This window comes from Alnus glutinosa, chromosome 12 (genome assembly GCF_958979055.1).
Source record: "Alnus glutinosa chromosome 12, dhAlnGlut1.1, whole genome shotgun sequence".
Lineage (NCBI taxonomy): Eukaryota > Viridiplantae > Streptophyta > Magnoliopsida > Fagales > Betulaceae > Alnus > Alnus glutinosa.
In genome coordinates, this window is record NC_084897.1 from 6,110,776 (window position 1) to 6,130,410 (window position 19,635).

General features: G+C 38.8%; 1 protein-coding gene across 1 annotated transcript; it reads right to left on the bottom strand.

The window, feature by feature from the left end:
- Window positions 1-414: 414 nt before the first annotated feature.
- LOC133852267 (EID1-like F-box protein 3) lies at window positions 415-1,585 on the bottom strand. The gene has a single exon (XM_062288994.1). It carries the CDS (start codon window positions 1,541-1,543, stop codon window positions 695-697), a length of 849 nt encoding a protein of 282 aa, XP_062144978.1. The 5' UTR covers window positions 1,544-1,585; the 3' UTR covers window positions 415-694.
- Window positions 1,586-19,635: the final 18,050 nt, after the last annotated feature.

Here is a 19,635-nt window from a genome sequence, read left to right on the forward strand (position 1 = left end):
ATTTTACTATTGGCCTTTAAACTCTTCAATTAAAGTTGGCAACTCTGTTACTTTAGCCTTTTCCCCTCCCCCAAGCTTATTTTACTTTTGGCCTTCGAAGTCTTCAATTAAAGTTGCCAAGTCTGTTGCTTTAGCTCTTTCCCTCCCCGGCGGCGGTTGCTTTAACTCCTACAATCTCATGCTTCTTCATTTCTGATGTTACACTCAACTTAAAGAGCATGATTGTTTCTCTTTTACATTTTAATAAATTATTATTCACATATATATATATATATATATATATATATATATATATATATATATATATATATAAAGAGCATGGGGTTGGGCTGCGCAAATTATGGAACAAAGAACAATTGCTTAGAAAAAAAAAAAACTGTCCGGAAATAAAATAAAATAAAATAAAAAAGAAAAGAAAAAGAAAAGGATATCCACTAGAATATCATGTGTACAAAAGACAAGAACACAAGTCACCGGCCATGACTGACCGGAAAATGAACGGAAAATATCTAAAAACTTTCATGAATAGACCTCGGAAAGTCGAGGCAACTATCGGACAAGTACAAGTCAACAGAAAATCGATATTACACGTCAGCATAAATCCCGTTTCGTCCACCCTCCACGTCATCAAATTTAGTGCTCCTCCACAGGAAAATCGGAGAGGAACCAGAGTCTGCCGGCCAAATCTCCATTTTTACTCGGTGAACCCGAGAATCCCATTACTTACCGTCCGATCCTCATAATCAACCAAGCGGACCCCACCATTATCATCACTACCGTAATCTTTATCTTCATCGTTATCCTCGTCAGAACCCTCCTCATCGGTTAAGGGCACGAGCCAACACGTGCCGTACAAGTGCCCATTCAGACATACGAAGTAGTCCAAGCCGCCATCGTGCGAGCCGAGCCGCCTGGCCGCGCTCTTGGGGACGAGCCGAGCAGTGGTCATGCTCCACACGCGGGCCGCACAATAAGGGCATGTCACTCTCTCCTCCAGCGCCACCTGTCGTCCGATCAAGCAGGCTCTAGTTCTCGATCTCCTAAATCCCTTAAATACCCCTCTATAAATCCCCAAATCATCTTCCTTCTCGCCCATTGGGTGCTCGCACGGGTCGCTCACGTACAACAGATCGCCTCGACACTTCTTGGTCAGGAAGCTCCGACCCGAAGTCTTCGAAAACCGCGAGGCCTTCACGAAGTGACCCGGCGAGGGCCGACTCATCTTGAAATGCCGAGTTGACTCGCAGCCACAGCAAAAGAACATCAGCTTCGCCAGCGCGTGCCACCCACCGTAGAACCGGCCGTTGGGCACGCCGTTGGCCAATGTCTCTATCATGCGCGGCGCGTGATACTCGCAGAGTTTGCGCCAGAGTAGCCGTTCCGCTATGGCTCGGAGCTTCCGGTTGACTGAACAGGTCAGGCAGAGGGTGTGAATGTCCCATTTCATGGACTCGAAGATGAGGACGAGTATACGCTCGTTGTGTATGCCCGATTCGAACGAGTCGGACCCTGGGTTCGGCCTCACTCGCTGGTTCGCACTCATTATTATTGCAACAATGCTTTAGTTTCGCGAAGGCGAGGGGAACTTCTACGCGGGTTTATATTTATGTCTGCGAGTTGGACACGTGGCGTGTAGGTAATGGCTGGTAAATTGCTTAGATCCTGGTTTGGGAGAGGACAACGTGTCGTGTATCTATACGTTAAAGGACGCGTGTTGACATTTTGTTGCTTAAGTACCGTGGTAGAGAATCGAGGAATAACGTCAGCGGTAGGATTGAGCGAGGCATCGCTCGCCACGTGTCCCATGGGAGCTGAGATTCCGAAATATCAAATATCTTTCTCGTTGTTGGCTCAAAAATATCTCAGGTTCTACGTGTTGGACTCATCTTGCACGTTTTGACACGAGTCCACCTTCATTTATCCTTCTCTTTTCTTATTTTATTTTATGCTGCTAATAATGCTTCTACACACGTGGGCAAGGCCTGAGCTGCCACGTATGGTTCGAATATTTTTGGAATGGTCTTTTTCCTATTGCATCACGTGGTCAGGGTATGGACCAAAAAGGCCTATAGCCTATAGGGAAAGGAAAGGAAAGAAAAGGAGGGAGAGATTTTTAAAGAAGGAAGTGGTTATTGAGTGCGCCAGAAGAAACCCAACCGAAAAAAAAAAAAACAAAAAATTAAATTAAATTAAATTAAAAGGAAAAACTTTGTCAGGCTAATGATCAGTTTGCCTGCGGGAGATTACATGCCCTTTCGGAGGTGCATGACATAGTCACTCACTCGTTTTCGATTTCCCTTTTTCGGGGGTGCGACACGGTCCTTTTTTTATTTTTTAATTTTTAATTTTGTGACTGTGACTGAATCATGACTAAAGCAAGCATTGTCATTTTGGTCCATTTGTCCAAATACTTCAAATCAAGAAAAATAGGATTTCACGCGATTTTATTCAATACATGAGTTTTTAAATTTTACCAATTAATCATCCGATATTTATTTATTTTCAATTTATCATTTTCTCATAAACCTAATGTTTTTAATTAGTTATATGTACACAATTGTATTTTTTTTCTTCAAATATATATATATATATATATATATATATATACACACTTGAAAATCGAGCAAATATTATGCAGTTAATTGAAGAAATTAAAAATATGTGCATGGATTAAAATGGTGTGAAATCCCACTAATTAAATTTAAAATTTCTCTAAAATCAAAATTTTCGAATCGATAACTAACCAAACTTTGTGCATAATACCTAATTAAATATGCACATACCATATGCTTTTGGAATATGCAATTATACTAGAATTATTGAAAGTTTGCGGCAAGATAAGCTACGCGCGTTGAGAGAGAGTGGGACTGCAAAGCCTCATCTGTCAGTAAGATTGAGACAAGGTCACAGCTGTCGTCTTTTGATTCATCAGAGACCGTAGTGCGTACCGCACACGATGCTCATAGTCTAAAACGGTACGATTTTCAATAAGTATAATCCGACGTTGCATGTTGTGCCGCGTGTCCAGCAGAACGACCTCAGAAGGTGTACGTGGCACTCCCCAGCATCTACTTGTTGGGTAATCCGAAATATGTAGTGAAGTGACTGTGTATTGTACTTCAGGCGACACGTGGTGGGTAGTGAGCTACCCATTAGTTTTTGTCTGGACACGTGGCGACTTTTAAACAGTAAAGGACCACTGTTCTTGATGCTGATGTACCATATAATATTTTCTTTCACTTGTCGTTTTTTTATTGATCACCGGTCAGACAAGAGAATAAGGGGATCAAAAAATCCCCAATTACACGTGTCATTACAGGCGAGAGTTCGTAGCGATAATATTCCAGTATCTGACATAGTATAAAGTTTTTCTGTTGATCGAGATTCTTTTAATTTAGTTTAATAAATTTGTAAGAATTACATATTTTTATTAAAAATATTTATAAAAAAAATTATTTGTATTTTAAATACATATCAATTTAATAAATTATATTATTTTAAACACTCAACAGCATCCAAGACAAACAGTCGCATCAAAATTAATTTTCAACCAAAAAAACCCCACCGGCGGCGAAGACTATCGGAGGCTTGAATATGACAGATTCTTAAGCTTCTTTATGGACATACTACTTTAGGCACATATACGACTTTGGTCACATACTGGCAACCTAACTGAATTTAAAAGTCTTACATAATTCCAAGCAACTTTAAAAAATATTTTTTAACTAAAGATTCTTAAACTAATAAGATAATATAATTAAAGGGGAAAATGTGGTTAAGTTAACAGTTATTATCCCAAACCGCTAACCGTAACACAAAGCCCCTAAATCAATCCTCACCCAAAAGACGCTTCACTCAATCCCACAATAACGCATTCATCACTTTTGCAACAAAAAATTATCACATCCGTCTATGCACCTCAAAAAATGCACACAACAATAAACCATTGATGGTGTGGGAAAGATGAGGAGGGGGAGAAGAAGCGCCATGACTTGCAGGTGAGGATGATGAAAAGGAGGGGGTCAGAAGCAGCATAAGGAGTAGGGCACCGACAATGAGTGAATCTGTGAATGACTCAAAAATGAGAGAGATGCAAAGATGAGAGAGTGCGGCGCAATAAGTGAAACCAATCATACGAAAATATCAAGATTTTGTAAAATATCCTTTCAATTTGAAGGAATAAAATATTAGTGAAATAAACACAGCGGCCAATTTCTTGTTTGAAAAATTATGAGTAGGAAATGAAAAATTATGATTATGTAGGCAAAAACAAAAGTTAGGCTTCAAGGCTCGATCACAATGACGTTATATTTAGAATATATTTTGACCCCATTCTAGTACTAAGTGCTTTGACAAAATAGTGCTTATGATACAATGAAGCTCCAAATGTTACTTTAGAATAATACTTTCTAGAGTAAAAAAAAAAAAAAAAAAAAAAAAAAACCCTTCATATGAAGAAAATAACACAAAATCAACATGTGGGAGAAAGATAGAAGCTATTGTTGTTGTGTCTTTGAAAATGACCAAAGAGTCATATTTAATAACAATTTGGACATATATAGATGTTCAAAATCATTTGATCCAATTGTCACAAATTGTAAATACCGAATCCAGCTTAATGGACACTTTAAATAGCATATTAATCCCTTCTACTACTAGGAAACGGCTATCACGGTCGATCGAACATCTCGGTGGACCGAACTTCTCCCAATCCTTCTACCGAGGCTCTCAGGTTCTTTTATGAGGCCCTAATGCATCAAGCTCGGTCGACTAAGCCTTAATTCTCGATCGACTGAGACTAGTCTTAATCAACTTTTAATTTCCAAAATTAAATAAAACTCCTCAATTGCTTCTCACTCTGATGTGTACGCGCCCCTTACAGCGGCCAAAGCCCATTGCCTGAGCTTGAGCTCGTGCACGTGTCATGTGCCATGTGATGCGTGTGCATGTTGGGTGATGCGGACGACGTTGTCGTCACTAGGCGGCTAGATCTCTTCTCCATCACCCAATTTATTGTTAAGGTGAGGACGATTCCTTATAACTTGTTTGTATGTTTTAAAGTTGGCTAATTTGGTGTCCAAAACACTTTGGTGTAATTTGATTCTAAAATTAGGCAAAGTGTACTTAGGAGTTTTTGTAATCTAAAAAATTTGTGGTCTCAGTTTAAGTTAAGAATTCCACAGTTCTAACTGTCCATATTTTAAGGACTCTGAAGCTTTCATAGAACCTAGGGCCGGCTCTATCATACGGCGAATTAGGCAATTGCCAAATGCCCCCAATTGATGAATATTAATAAAGATTTTATATATATATATATATATATATATATATATAGCTTAATTATAGTCAATAGTTTGTTATTAAGGCCCACACTTATAGTAATAAGTAATTAAAAAGACATTAATATCATTTAATTCTCCTAAAAACTTAATTCTCCAACATTCCATTCTTGAAATAAGTCTTAAAAAATTAATAGTATTAAATAAGATAATCAAATAATATTAAAGACTTTCTTAATAAAACCCATTGTCCAACTTTAAACGTTCTATGCTTGAGAATAATGGAGAGAATGAAAATAATCGCCTTGTGATAAGTATTAAGCAGCCAAAATTCCAATCAGAATTGAAATTGAAATGGACAACAATAAATTTTGATCTCAACTACCAATTGAATCATTTGCAATTGACATGGATTATTTTAACATTCAATGCTAATAATATATAATTTATTCCAAACGTTAAAAAGATAGAATTATGCAACAGAAGTCCAACATTCAAAATAAAACAGGAAGAAAAATAAAAATTTTAAGAAGATGAAAAGTTTTCAAAATATTTTATTCAATTGTAAACTCCTCTCTTTATAAGTTTCAATTTTTTTTTCTCTCTATTTCCCTATTCAAGTCTTATTCAAATTCGAATTATTTTGTTATTCTACGATTTCATTATTTTCCAACAACTCACTATTAAAGGCATGAAAAATAAAGTGACTTCTAATTTAATGTGCGTGTGTGCAACGTGTAACAAAATATCAAATGCGGAATTTAAAAGAGACAGATATTTTGTTAACGAAGTGAAAACTCAATTAAGAAAAAAATCACTCCGGGGCAGCCAAACCCAGGATATCAACTATTCAGAAAACAAAGCTAGTTACAAAGCAGTAGCACTCACATACCCTTATGCAGTGGTCGTACCTTGAACTCTGACACATAACCCAATACGAACACCTCACAACTAAGTCACCTACTTGAAGGGGTCTTCAATGGAATCGTTTACCTTAGGACTCCTCCCTAAGATAGACTTCAATTGTAGCACAGCAACAACACACAACGGCAACGGCTAGAGAGCGAGCAGATCAGCACAACAACTCCTAAAATATACTCTCTAAGCTCTAAAGAATTCAATACCGAATTCTATTAAATTACATGCCTAGAGGCCTCTATTTATAGGCTATAGAAGACTTAAATCGAGTTTAAATCGATTTTCTCTAGGCGGCGTCCGGACGGTAGTTGAGAGCATCCGGACGCCCAACTGTGCAATTGGCTTTCCAAATACGCTGATATTCTTTCCAGAATAGGGCCACGTCCGGACGGTGTTGCCCTAGTGTCCGAACGGTTGCAGCTCTACTACAAGCAATTTCCATAATAAGGACTGGGCGTCCGGACAGTGTAAACGGGTGTCCGGACGGTTGTAAATCTTCTACACGTCTTGCCTTATCAAGGATAGTGTCTGGACGGAATAACCACGTCGTCCGGACGGTTGTAGCTGTCTTCCCATATCTGTGTTTGGAAAGGAAATCCTTTTACTTGTCGAATACTGAAAGGCATCCGGACATGTTGCTGAGACGTCCGAACGAATGCAACCTGGAACAGTTCGAAGCTTCTAGACATAGATGGGAGTCCGGACAGAAGATCTTGTCGTCCTGAAGGATGTTGCTTGACTGAAGAACGTCTGGAGGGAATACCATGTCGTCCAGACGGATACAAAGGACTTGAACTTCACTGTCTTGAATTCTGCACAGAGTCTTCTTGAAGCACATAACTAAAGTGTAGACTCTGAATATAACAATATCTCTGATTAATAAGCAACATTACATAGAAGTGATTTAGAAGTGATTTTGTCCAATAGAATGTAGCCAATCACAACCTAACAAACTCCCCCTTAGGCCATTCTGGGACAAAAATCACTTGACCGGTTTAAAAATACAATCTTGGTCCAAGTCAAAAAAATACTCCCCATTTTTGTCTTAAAATAACAAAGGGTAAAACAGAGTAAGAGAAAAACTAGCAAATAAAATTACTCCCCCTTAATGTCTCAGCAGGACAAGAGTAAACAGAGTAAATAAATCCCAGAGTTATAAAGTTTTATAAATAATAAAGCAATAAAAGCAAAAATGTCTCAAAATACGTCAAACAAGACACCAAATAAAATTAGCAATCCTCCTCAACAAGGGTCAGATGATCATTGTCATCACGAGCCGGATGATAGTGCTAGAGACACTCTTGGATATCCAGTTGGCACTGCTCCAAACGGAGGTTAATAGAATGAACCACCCACTGCATAGAGCTCATACCTCCGTCCAATGACTCTAGAGAAGCTAGAATCTGGGCCAAAACCGCATCAGACTGAGGAGGTGGAGGAACAGTCTGTGAAGAAGATGCTACAGCAGGCATCTCAACATGGATAGGAGGAGGCTGAGCAGCTTCGTCTTGACCTTCATGCCTCAGCTGGGCATTTGACTTCATCAGTGTCTGATTGCTGAGGGGTTCCTGTATGTTCATCTTGGGCTCTCCAGAGATGTTTATACCAGACTGCATAATAATTTGAGTGATCAAGCAGCCGAAAGGAAGTCCTGTAGTGTTCTCATCTCGAGCCTCCAGCATGATATTAAGAATATGCTTGCATAGACAAAAGGGCAACCTCATGATAATGGCATATAAGAACTGAGCCCTCTTCTGAATCCGATCACTCCTACGAACAGTAGGCTAGAGATTATGCTGGACAATCTTCGCAAGTAGGCAGTGCGGGGGAGAAAAGGCATCAATTCTGATAGTAGTAGCTCGCTCCTCGCCCTATGGAACAGCATGAAAAAACTCCCTAAGATCATCCAAAGTGGAAGCCACCAAGACCTCATTGAAAGGGCTAGCTGAAATCTAAAGTACTGATACCCCGATGATCTGGCTGATGACCTGTGGATCGACCAGAATCACATGCCCCTCAATAGTAGACTGAAGGACAATACCACTGTCCTCATTCTGCACAACCTCCAGATGAGTGTAGAACTCTCTGACCAATTTGGTGAGTACGATGTAGGCGCAATTGTAGAGGTTGCCCCAATTATATGTCTATATGATCTCACTAATAACATCAAGGGGAGCTACCAAAACATCACCCCTGACTACATTCCGCTCTGGAATGACCGACCTATTGGCAATTCCTCTGTCCTCTGTCAGACTCTGCGCTGAGAGCTACTGGCATACATGATTCTACAAAGAATAACCAAAAATATTTGCCAAAAATAACCCAAAGATATTAGGTTCTGTTAGTCCAAAAAAAAAAATCGGCATTATAACGACAGTAAACTGGACTTTCCAAAAATTACAAACAAGCAATAGATCCCAACACAGTCCAAATAAAGGCCATAACAAATAATCCAAACTCAGCAGCAGATATCACAAATATAAATATGCAGTCTTTATCTCAAAAACATTCCACAAAAATATCCTAACAATTAAAATAACTGAAAAGAAGATAAAGGAGATAACAAAATACTTGGAAATGAGATAAAGGACAGAAAAGGACAAAATAAGCCAAGAATATGTGAGAAACCACGAGAAAACCTCAACAAAAAGACAAAAAAAACGAAGTGGGGTGCGGCGGCTAGGGCTGAAACGTGATACTTAAACCTGTGGGGTACTCGTCCGGACGCATCACTAACCCGTCTAGACGCAGGATGCCACATAAGCATTTGATAGAACTGCGCGCGTCTGAACATGTCACCTGACCGTCCGGCCGTCTAAGCCGCACCCGTCCGGACGCAAGAGGATACTGACCAGATGCTTCACACTGAAAAACAGAAACTGAAGGAAAATTTGTAGAAAAATTATTTTTTCTATAGTTAGCTTCAGAACACGCATGTATAATCAACTGATATAGCAGTCAAATAGCATTTCAAAAATATGCAGAGATATAATTGAGAGTTGAGAGTACAATTAGCACAAAATTCCCTGTAGATAGAAATTTTAAATAGATTACTCAACTCATACAATGTGATGAGTGCCAAATATTGTATATTTGGACCCTTTAATTTGCATGAGCTAAACCTTTAATTTTGTTATTTTCTAATATTTTTGGTTAGTTTTGGTGTTCTAGTATTTTTGTAGGTGATTGATAAAAAATGATGATCTTTTGGTGGAATTGCAAATAAATTGGAAAATGCAATTGAGAATGCCGGAAGAAAGCCAATTCGTGGGACCAAATGAAAGAAGAAAAAGCAAAAGTAAAAATATATGGAGAGAAATGCATATATATATATATATATATATATATATATATATAGAAAAGGACGAAAAGGTGGAGGCACCTTTTGAGAACACTTTTCTTTAGACCTGGAGGACCAACTTTTCTCATGTAATAACCACGAAGTGCGTGAGGCTTTAAGTGGCTTTAAGTGCAGATTTTTTTAATCCTAGCAAAGAAGACACTCGTTTTTTCACACAAGGGTATAGACATATTTTCAAGACCTTTTTCTAACCCTAGCTTTTGACTATAAAAGAAAAAGACACTATCTAATTGAGAAGGGGGGGGGGGGGGGGAGTGGGGCGCAGCCCCTGTGCACCCAGCCAGCCCCTGTTCATTTTCTTCGTGCAATATTTTCATTTTGGCATTTCTCTTCCTTTGTAAATATTTAACTTTTATGCTTTTAATTCAAGGTTTTAGGTTTTATTTTTATTATTATGTGTAGCTAAAATTTCATCTAGGGTTGAGGATGAAACCTCACCATTAAAGAGAAACTATGTTTTCATACTTGTTTATGCTATTTGAGTTTATGGGTTTTGATTTCTCATTGTTCTACTTCGATTTTTGAGATGATTTTTGGATATCTCTTGTGATTTCCAGATACAAGTGATGATTTGAAATAGTTTCATTAAATTGATGGCTTGGGTTTTTATTTATCAAAATGTTGGATATTCGGTGTGTTTCATTATATGGATACATTTAATGATTTAGTCAAAACTAGATATCTTTTGTGATTTGTGCAAGAATGGATTCATTGAATGATTTAAACCATTTTTGAAGCAAAGTAGAACAAACATAAGATTTGTATGTTGAGAACTTCAAATGGTGTAGATGAGCATGAGAATATGTAGCTATGATTTGGTGGGTGTGGATTCCAAAACCTTAGAACCCTTTATTTTCATTAATTTTGTTTATGTTTTCTTTTGTTAAAAATCCCTAAATTTGGAACTAGGTTAAAATAGAATTAGTTTACATAGAGATTAATTTTCGCAACACAATTCCCTGTGGGATCGACCTCGCACTTGCATAACACTATATTGCAAAACGATTCGTGCACTTGCGAGTATTATAATTTGCACAACACAATCCGTGTGTGTGTGAAGACTTTCTCAATAAGGTATGAAGTTCACTGATATGACTTAAAGCAACTGAATTTTCTAAACAATAGAGAAAATTAATGAAGATCAGTCAAAAGTCAAACCTTATTTTACTAAGGCCTAGCAACCCTCATCTGATACACTCCTCCTAAGATGTAGCACTTTTCTTTTACTTGGCCCTTTAATAACCATCTATTTTCGCAATGATTTAGTCATTGATTGTTTCTTTAGAGACAAGTTCAAGAAAAGATTTATAGCACAATAAGCAGTGGATCTTTTTATTTATCCAAATTTATTGATTTTTGAATGCTTTTTATCATGTTGTGCTGCAACTTAGAGAGAATGGTAGAATTTTTAGGTTCTAGGTTCAACTAGAGAGTTGGTCAATTTGATCATCTTACAAAAAAAATCTCTCTCATCAGAATTTCCATATGCAAAAAGTTAGGGAGAGAAAAAAAAAATGTACCTTAGGAGAGCCTTGGATAGTGCACAAAGATCATCGCATGAGAAAAGTAACTATCTAGTATTAAGATGCACACGGAAACTTGGCAGATATAAGGCATAAACTCTCAATCATATATAAGCATAATCAATTAATGCACAATGAACTGAGATATTAGGCAAAAACACATGCAATATCTGAAACACCAAGAAAAGAAAAAATAAAATTCCTACATCTTCTCCCCCATTTTTTTTTTAATGAAAAACAATAAAAACATGCTACAAAGGTGAATATACAATCATAAACCTAGCATGTGGTAAAATCAAACCTATCTTAAGAGAGAAGGGATCAAAATTACCAATACAGAAAAACAGTCGTCCGACGTACTTTTTCTGTCATCCCCAAAAAGTACCTGCAAAATTTTCTCAAAAGCAACAAGAGAAATAGGGGACAAATAACAATGGTTCCTAAATTGCAAGGCAAACAAAGATATGACATGTAGAGAATAATACAATGCAATCAAACCTGATGCTCTAGGATAACCAAATCCTAGGCATGTGTATCCTCACCAACTAGGTGAGTCCATTCCCATTCAAAGGGTGAATTTCTGCCTTCTTTCTGACCCATGCCTACCTTCCTTGTGGTGGTTGTTGGCAGGACTTCATCTGATGATCCATCCACTATATCATACTTTGCATCCATATAGGCAGCTCCCTATAAAATTGATCATCCTCCATCTTCTGCGACTTCTTCATGAAGTGCCTTAATTTGTTAGTCTTGAGTTTGCCATTCTGATTGACAGGAACAAATCTCTATTGATGTCGCTTATGCTGAGGAGCCTGACGTCGTGGGGCCTGGTGCCTTGGAACTTGATGCCATAGAGACTGATGCTGGGGGGCCTGATGCCGTGGAGCCTGATGCTGGGGGGCCTGATGTTGTGGAGCCTGATGCTGAGTCAGAGGTCTAGTGCCGAAATTTGCTTGTCTTGGCACTTCTTTCTTGACCTTTGATCTATGTTCTTTGAGAAGAGAGCACTGAGGTCGAATGTGCCCGCTTAGGCCGTAGTGATGGCATATAGGAGGTCTTCTAATGGGGGGCTTTTGAGTGACCAGACTATCCCCACCAATTACGTCTTTTCCTTTGTCCACGACTGTGAGTGGAGGCTCGGGGACTGTGGGCTTGACAAAAATAGTCTTAGAAGTAGAGGGAATGTCAAAGGGAGGAGCTACATACCCAAGTTCGGTCTTGTCTGTTAGGCTCTTTTGAATTGACAGCATATGGGTCAACTTCTCATCGGTGACCCTCTCCAACTGTAGCTGTGTCTCTAGTAGTTTCTCCTCTTGATCCTGTATTTTGAGTAGCAGTGAACTCTTCTCAGTTTGTAGGCTATTCAGCTCATGAATGTGTTGCTTACGAGTCTCTCTCAGCTTCTCGAACTCTACATAGAGGATTTTATATGCCTTTTTGAGTTCTTCCCCATCTTCATTACTGTGCTCAGAGTAGTAAGAATCCTCCTCTTCATGTGGAGCCACAAAGGCTAGAAACTGATCTTGAGCAGGAGATTCTTCTTCTTCGGACTCATCACTGAGAGTCGCATTGTATGCCTTCCTTTTTCCCTGCTTGAGATTCCCACAATTAGCCCGTATATGCCCAAAGCCTGAGCATTCAAAACATCTGGGGCCTCTTGGGTCTTTCTTCTCAGCTTCCTCAAGTTCAAACTCTCTGGGGGCCTTCTTCAGTTTTTCAGAGAATTTCTTCTTGAATAAATCATTCCTCATTAATATCCCGAAATTCTTGGCCAGCATTGCCACTGCATCTTCTTCTTTCTCAGAGTCTCCTTCAGATGAGACTTTGGCTTTAGATGCCTTGAGGGCAATAGTCTTCACCTTCTTGAATGGGGGCAGGGACAGCTCATAGGTTTGAAGAGATCCCACCAACTCTTCAATCTTCATCTCTTCTAAGTCTTTGCTTTCTTCAATTGTAGTCACCTTGATTTTGAAACGCTCAGGCAAAGATCTTAGAATTTTTCGGATGAGTTTTACATCTGAGATGGACTTCCCAAGACTCACGATCGAGTTTCTTAGGTCGTCCATCTTAGAGTAAAACTCTCTGAATGTCTCATCATCAAGCATCTTAATCTCTTCAAATCTAGAAATCAACATTTGAAGTTTGACAGATTTAACAAGTTTTGTGCCTTCATTTGTTGTTTCTAAGATTTGCCATGCTTCTTGAGCCGTTCCATAGTTTGAAATTTTAGTAAATTCAGACAGTGAAAGCGCTTGACATAGAGCATGGAGGGCTTTGTGCGTGTGTGCAACATGTAACAAAATATCAAATGCGGAATTTAAAAGAGACAGATATTTTGTTAACAAAGTGGAAACTTAATTAAGAGAAAAACCACTTCGAGAGCAGCCAAACCCATGATATCCACTATTTAGAAAACAAAGCTAGTTACAAAGCAGTAGCACTTACATACCCTTATGCAGTGGTCGTACCTTGAACTCTAACGCATAACCCAATGCGAACGCCTCCCAACCAAGTCACCTACTTGAAGAGGTCTTCAATGGTATTCTTCACCTTAGGGCTCCTCCCTAAGATAGACTTCAATTGTAGCACAGCTACAACACACAATGGAAACGGCTTAAGAGCGAGCGGATTAGCACAACAACTCCTAAAATATACTCTCTATGCTCTAAAGAATTCAATATTGAATTCTATTAAATTACATGCCTAGAGGCTTCTATTTATAGGCTATAGAAGACCTAAATCGAGTCTAAATCGATTTTCTCTAGGTGGAGTCCGGACGGTACCTGAAAGCGTCCGGACGGCCAACTGTGCATCCAACTTTCCAAATACGCTGATATTCTTTCCTGAATAGGGCCGCGTCCGGATAATGTTGCCCTAGCGTCCGGACGGTTGCACTCCTGCTGCACGCAATTTCCATAATAAGGACTGGGCGTCCGGACAGTGTAGACTGACATCCGGACGATTGTAAATCTTCTGTACGTCTTGCCTTATCAAGGATAGCGTCCGAACAGAATAACCACGTCGTCCGGACGGTTGCAACTGTCTTCCCATATCTGTGTTTGGAAAGGAAATCCTTTTACTTGTTGAACACTAAAAGGTGTCCGGACGTGTTGCTGAGACGTTCGAACGGATGCAACCTGGAACAATTCGAAGCTTCTGGACACAGATGGGAGTCCGAAAGGAAAAATCTCGTCGTCCGGATGATGTTGCTTGACTGAAGAGCGTCCGGACGAAATACCATGTCGTTCGGACGGATACAAGGGACTTGAACTTCACTATCTTGAATTCTGCATAGAGTCTTCTTGAAGCACATAATTGAAGTGTAGACTCTGAATATAACAATATCCCTGATTAATAAGCAACATTACATAGAAGTGATTTTGTCCAACAGAATGCAGTCAATCACAAACTAGCAAGGCATTGAAATCATTCGATAGCTGATCAGTAATTAAAAAAAAAAAAAAGAAAAAAAAAAGTTAGTTACCAAAAACTCAATCAATCACTTACATTAATTTTTATTATTATTTTGATTTCAGAAAAAAATTTGCTGGACTAATTTATCTTTCCTTGTGCAGGTTGAAAGTGTTAGATAATCCTATCATTAATATGAAAGTGAATTCGAAATAATTCCTTTGACAAATCAGGTTTTAATGTTCTATTTTTTAAATTTATTTTATTAATTTTACTTAATATTAACGGCGTCATAAAAAAGATTAAATAGATTAGTCGTATTATCAATTGAAAATGAAATGTTATCATAACTTGAAAATAAAAATTTAGTTAGTAATTTTGCATACCAAAAAGGGAGAAGAATAATTTTTAAATAAAAGTATAATATTAATATTAATCCTCCCCCAAACGAACCCCACCCAATGCATAACCTCAAAAAATGAATAAGCAAAGGGCGTAGCCATGAAAGGCAATTCAAACGTTTTAACTTTTGAAGATGTAACACTCATACGCGGCTTTGAAACATTTTCAAGATTGCAATATATGCTCCCTTAAGAGTCACACGACCATATATGTATATTGATGTGGACATTTGGAAATTCTCTACTCCAGACATACAGAAGCAAGAACACAATTGATATATTCCCAACAAAAGGGTTCAAAGTATGAAATGTGGATTGGCACCAGAAAGGAAAGGTTAAGTTGTAAGGGGCTTGAGGGAGTTTGTGATACTTGACCACATATAGATCTTTATGCTTTCGCACCAACATATCAACTAACCCACCAAGAGTCTTTACTCCACCTAATCAAAATAGATCATCAAAGGTTGATGCGTTATAGTCTTGATGGAATACTCAGATCCATCTACGATTGTAAACAGTGGTTTATAAGATACAAAAACCCATGACTTAGATCTTTTGTATGATAATCTTATTACTCATACCAAAGTCATATTTAATGTAACTTAAGGGCCTTACACGTACATGACATAATAAAAGCAATCAGATGTATACATGTAAATTGTTGTGAGTTTAAAAGAGTACTCGCAAGTGCAAGAGTCGTTTGCAATGTAGTTTGTGCAAGTGCGAGGTCGAATCTACAAGGAAATGGTCAAAACTCAGTATTTTGTTTAACTAACCTCATTTTAACCTAGTTCCAAATGTTGAGTTTCAAACATGCAAAATAACACTAAGCTAAAGATAATGAAAAACAAAATATAAAAAGAACTAAGGCTTAAGAATCCACCAAACCAAATCCAACAACGCACACTCTTGTTTTCTATTTAAACATTCAAAGAACACTTAAGCTTTGTATTGTCATTCAAGTACTTAAGCACATGTGTTAGAACTATTTAATGAATCCAACTTAGATCACAAAGAGTACCCATTTGAAATCAAATCATCCATTGTACCCACTCAAGGAACAAATCACAATAGATACCCTCTTTCAAATCGACAACTCTATGTACCCATTGGTTGCAACACATTAAAAGCCCTTCCACTTCAATAAGCACACATTCATTCCAAAAGATAAAGCATTAAAGTGAATGGAGCTTGAATATCACATTAATAGAACATCAAAGTGTGAGTGTTATCAATGGTGAGGCTTCATCATTAACCTTAGTTGAGAGTTTTAGCCTACCATGACTAAAAACACCACTAAAACTTGAAGAAATAACATGAACTTAAAGAAGACTTAAAGAAAAAAAGCTACAAAATATAAAGAGTTTCTGAAACTAAGCTATTACAGAAGAGAAAATGGTCTAAACCTACTGCCCAATTCGTTGGTTTTCAGGGAGGGGATAGCTATGGCTTTATAGAGGAGCTCTAGGGTTTGAGGGTCAAGCAAAATGACTCCCCTACCCCTCTCTAGGGTCCATTCTCTTGTAAGAGACAAGCCAGAGCACAAGAGCTGCTTGAACCACTGCAAAACCAGAGGGAGAAGTGCTTTTGTCATAAGGAAATCGCTGATTGGAGTTCTGGTATGATTCTGCATTTTGGCCAGTTCTGCAGTATGCGCTCGAGCTCAGCAGGGCTGCGCTTGAGCTCACTCAGGCTTGGATGACTGCTCTACGGCACTCCTGGTGCATTGATGGCTGCGGAGAGGCGAGTGCGCTCGAGCTCACTCACCTGAAAGGCTCTTTTGCGGTGCATTGGTGCAAGCTAATGGCATGCTGTGGGCATGTGCGCTCAAGCCCAACAGAGCTGTGCTCGAGCCCATTGCCTTGGAATCCAAATTTTCATCCTTTTGCCTCAAAACCACCATTTTTCACTTAATGACCTACAAAATGCTAAAGTACCAAAACTAACAAATTATATCAGAAAATAACAAAGCTAAAGGCCTAATTCATGCAGACTAAGGGGTCCAAATATACAATATTTGGCACTCAACATAAATAATTATATATGCCTACTGCTTATTTAATAAAACATTGAATAAACAACTTATTCCAAACATCTAAAAGTACCAAGTGAATCGATTGGAGTTTAGGACACAATTCCCAACAAACTCTCACATTGGACACTAATCTCATGTTTATACTTCCAAAGTCCACCAAGGCAAGTTAGAATTGAAAAATTAAATGACTTCTAATTTAACTAGTGTGTGTGAACAGTGTGTAACAAAATATTAAAAGCAGAAATTAAAGGAGACAAATATTTTGTTGATGAAGTGGAAACTCAATTAAGAGAAAAATCACTCCGAGGCAGCCAAACCCAGGATATCCACTATTCAGAAGACAAAGCTAGTTACAAAGCAGTAGCACTCACATACCCCTGATGTAGTGGTCGTACCTTGAACTCTAACGTGTAACCCAACACGAACGCCTCCCAACCAGGTCTCCTACCTGAAGAGGCCTTCAATGGAATCCTTTACCTTAGGGCCAACCCCTAAGATAGACTTCACAGCTAATCGAATCACACACTGGCAAAAGCTAGAGAGCTAGCAGATCTTCAATATCTCCCTAAACACCCTATCTAAGCTATAAGGAATTCACCACCAAATTCTGTGTATAATGCATGCCTAGAGCCTCTTATTTATAGGCTTTAAAAGTCCTAATTGTAGTCAAAATTGGAGTCTCTGGCACGCGGGTCTGGACGGCAGCCTTGGGCGTCCGGACGGGCAACTCTTTCAGTGTCTGAAAAGCAATTCTGAAAAATTCTCGAGTTTTGGCGAGCAGTCCGGACACTACTATCTTTCCATCCGGACGGTGGGCTGTCTGGATATTTTTATTGGCCGTCCAGACCATTAATTTACATAATTTTTCGTTAGCTTTCCAATGATGCCAATTTCGTCCCAATCCGATATTTGAGTAGAAAGTTATGATCAAAATGTCGGAGGGTGTCTAGACGATGTTGCCCTAGCGTCCGAACGGTTGTACTTCCGCTGCACGTAATTTCCATAATAAGGTATGAGCGTCTGGACCATGGAGTCTGATGTCCGGACGGTTGAACTTCTTCTGCATGACTTGCCTTATCAAGAAAAGCGTCCGGACGAGAACACACATCATCCGAACGGTTGCAGCTGTCTTCCCATATCTGTGTCTGAGACAGAGACCCTATTACTTCTCGAACACTGAATGGCGTCCAGACGGTATTGCCACGTCGTCTGGACGGATGCACTTGAACGCTGGATTCTTCTCGAACTCTAAATAGCGGCCGGACAATTTGCCATTATGTCAAGACGAATGCAACCTTGAACAGTTCGAAGCTTCTAGATACTGAATGGGTCCGGACAGAAAGTTCTCATCGTCCGAACAGATGTTGCTGACTGATAAGCATCCAGACGGAATACCACGTCGTCCGGACGGATGCAAGGGAACTGAACTGACTGATTTGAATTCAGCATAGAGTCTTCTTGAAGCTCATAACTGAAGTGTAGACTCTGAATAAAACAACATCCCTATGAAAGCAACAACATTACATAGAAGTGATTTTGTCCAACAGGATGTAGCCAACACAAAAATTAACAAACTCCCCCTTTGGCCATTCTTGAACAAAAATCAATTGACCGGGTTAAAAATACATTTCCGATCCAAAACTAATATATACTCCCCCTTTTTGTCTCAAAGGGACAAAGGGTAAACAGAGTATAGAAAGACCACAGTAATAAAATACTCCCCATTGATGTCTCAACAGGACAAGGGTAAACAGAGTAATAATATCCACAGACAAAAAACGTTCTAAAATCCAAAACAATAGGAAAATAGAGAAGAGTCTGCAAGTGGCCCAAAAGAGAGGAACAAAAATCCTCCAAGTACCAAATCCTGCTAATCCACTGAAATCAAGTAACAGAGAGAAATCCGTATAAAAAGCTGGATTTGTGCTACTTCGGCTTCTAGCTCAGGAAGCCGGGAACCATGGACTGAAAAATCTTCAATCTCTTGATTTTGCGAAGCCTTAAACTGGTTATCCGCAGATTGACATCCTCTAAGCAACTGGTCTGCAAGATAAATGACGAGATTCACCACTGAACGTCTAACTGATACAGATCTAAGGGAATGCTACGGAAGGCTCTACATGAGCTAGGGGAAAATGCTCATCTTAATCCTGAGACCTTTGAAATTGAACATTCGACTTCAACAATAGTTAGTTTTCCAAAGGATCCATCTGTCAGATATTGTGCTGAGAGCTGCTGGACGATATATTCTTGAAAAGATTTAAACAGAAATATTTCCAAAAATAACACCACAAAGAAATATTAGATCCTGTTAGTCCCAAAAAGAAAGTGGTATTATGACAGCTATCAATTGGATGCCCAAGTATTACAAAAGCAAATATCACAATCCAAATGACCCAGATATATCAATATCAACCCAACACACAGACATAATAGGATTTTTCTGCACAATATCTCAAAAAAATATCCCAATCAACAAATATTTCAAAATTCTAAAAGCATAAAAACTTAAGAGAATAATGGAAGACTCAATGAAAATCATGAGAAGAAAAGTGTAGAGAATGCCAAAATCTCAGGAGAAATCCGCGAGAAAAACGCATAACATGACATGATAAATCAATGCAAAGATGAGTGTATGGCAGAGAAAGAGACGCAAGTCTTAAACCTGTAGAGATCCAGTCCAGACATGTCACTTAACCATCCGGAC

Excerpts from the sequence above, each read along its gene's own strand:
- LOC133852267 (XM_062288994.1), bottom strand. The coding sequence starts at position 1,543 with ATGAGTGCGAACCAGCGAGTGAGGCCGAACCCAGGGTCCGACTCGTTC.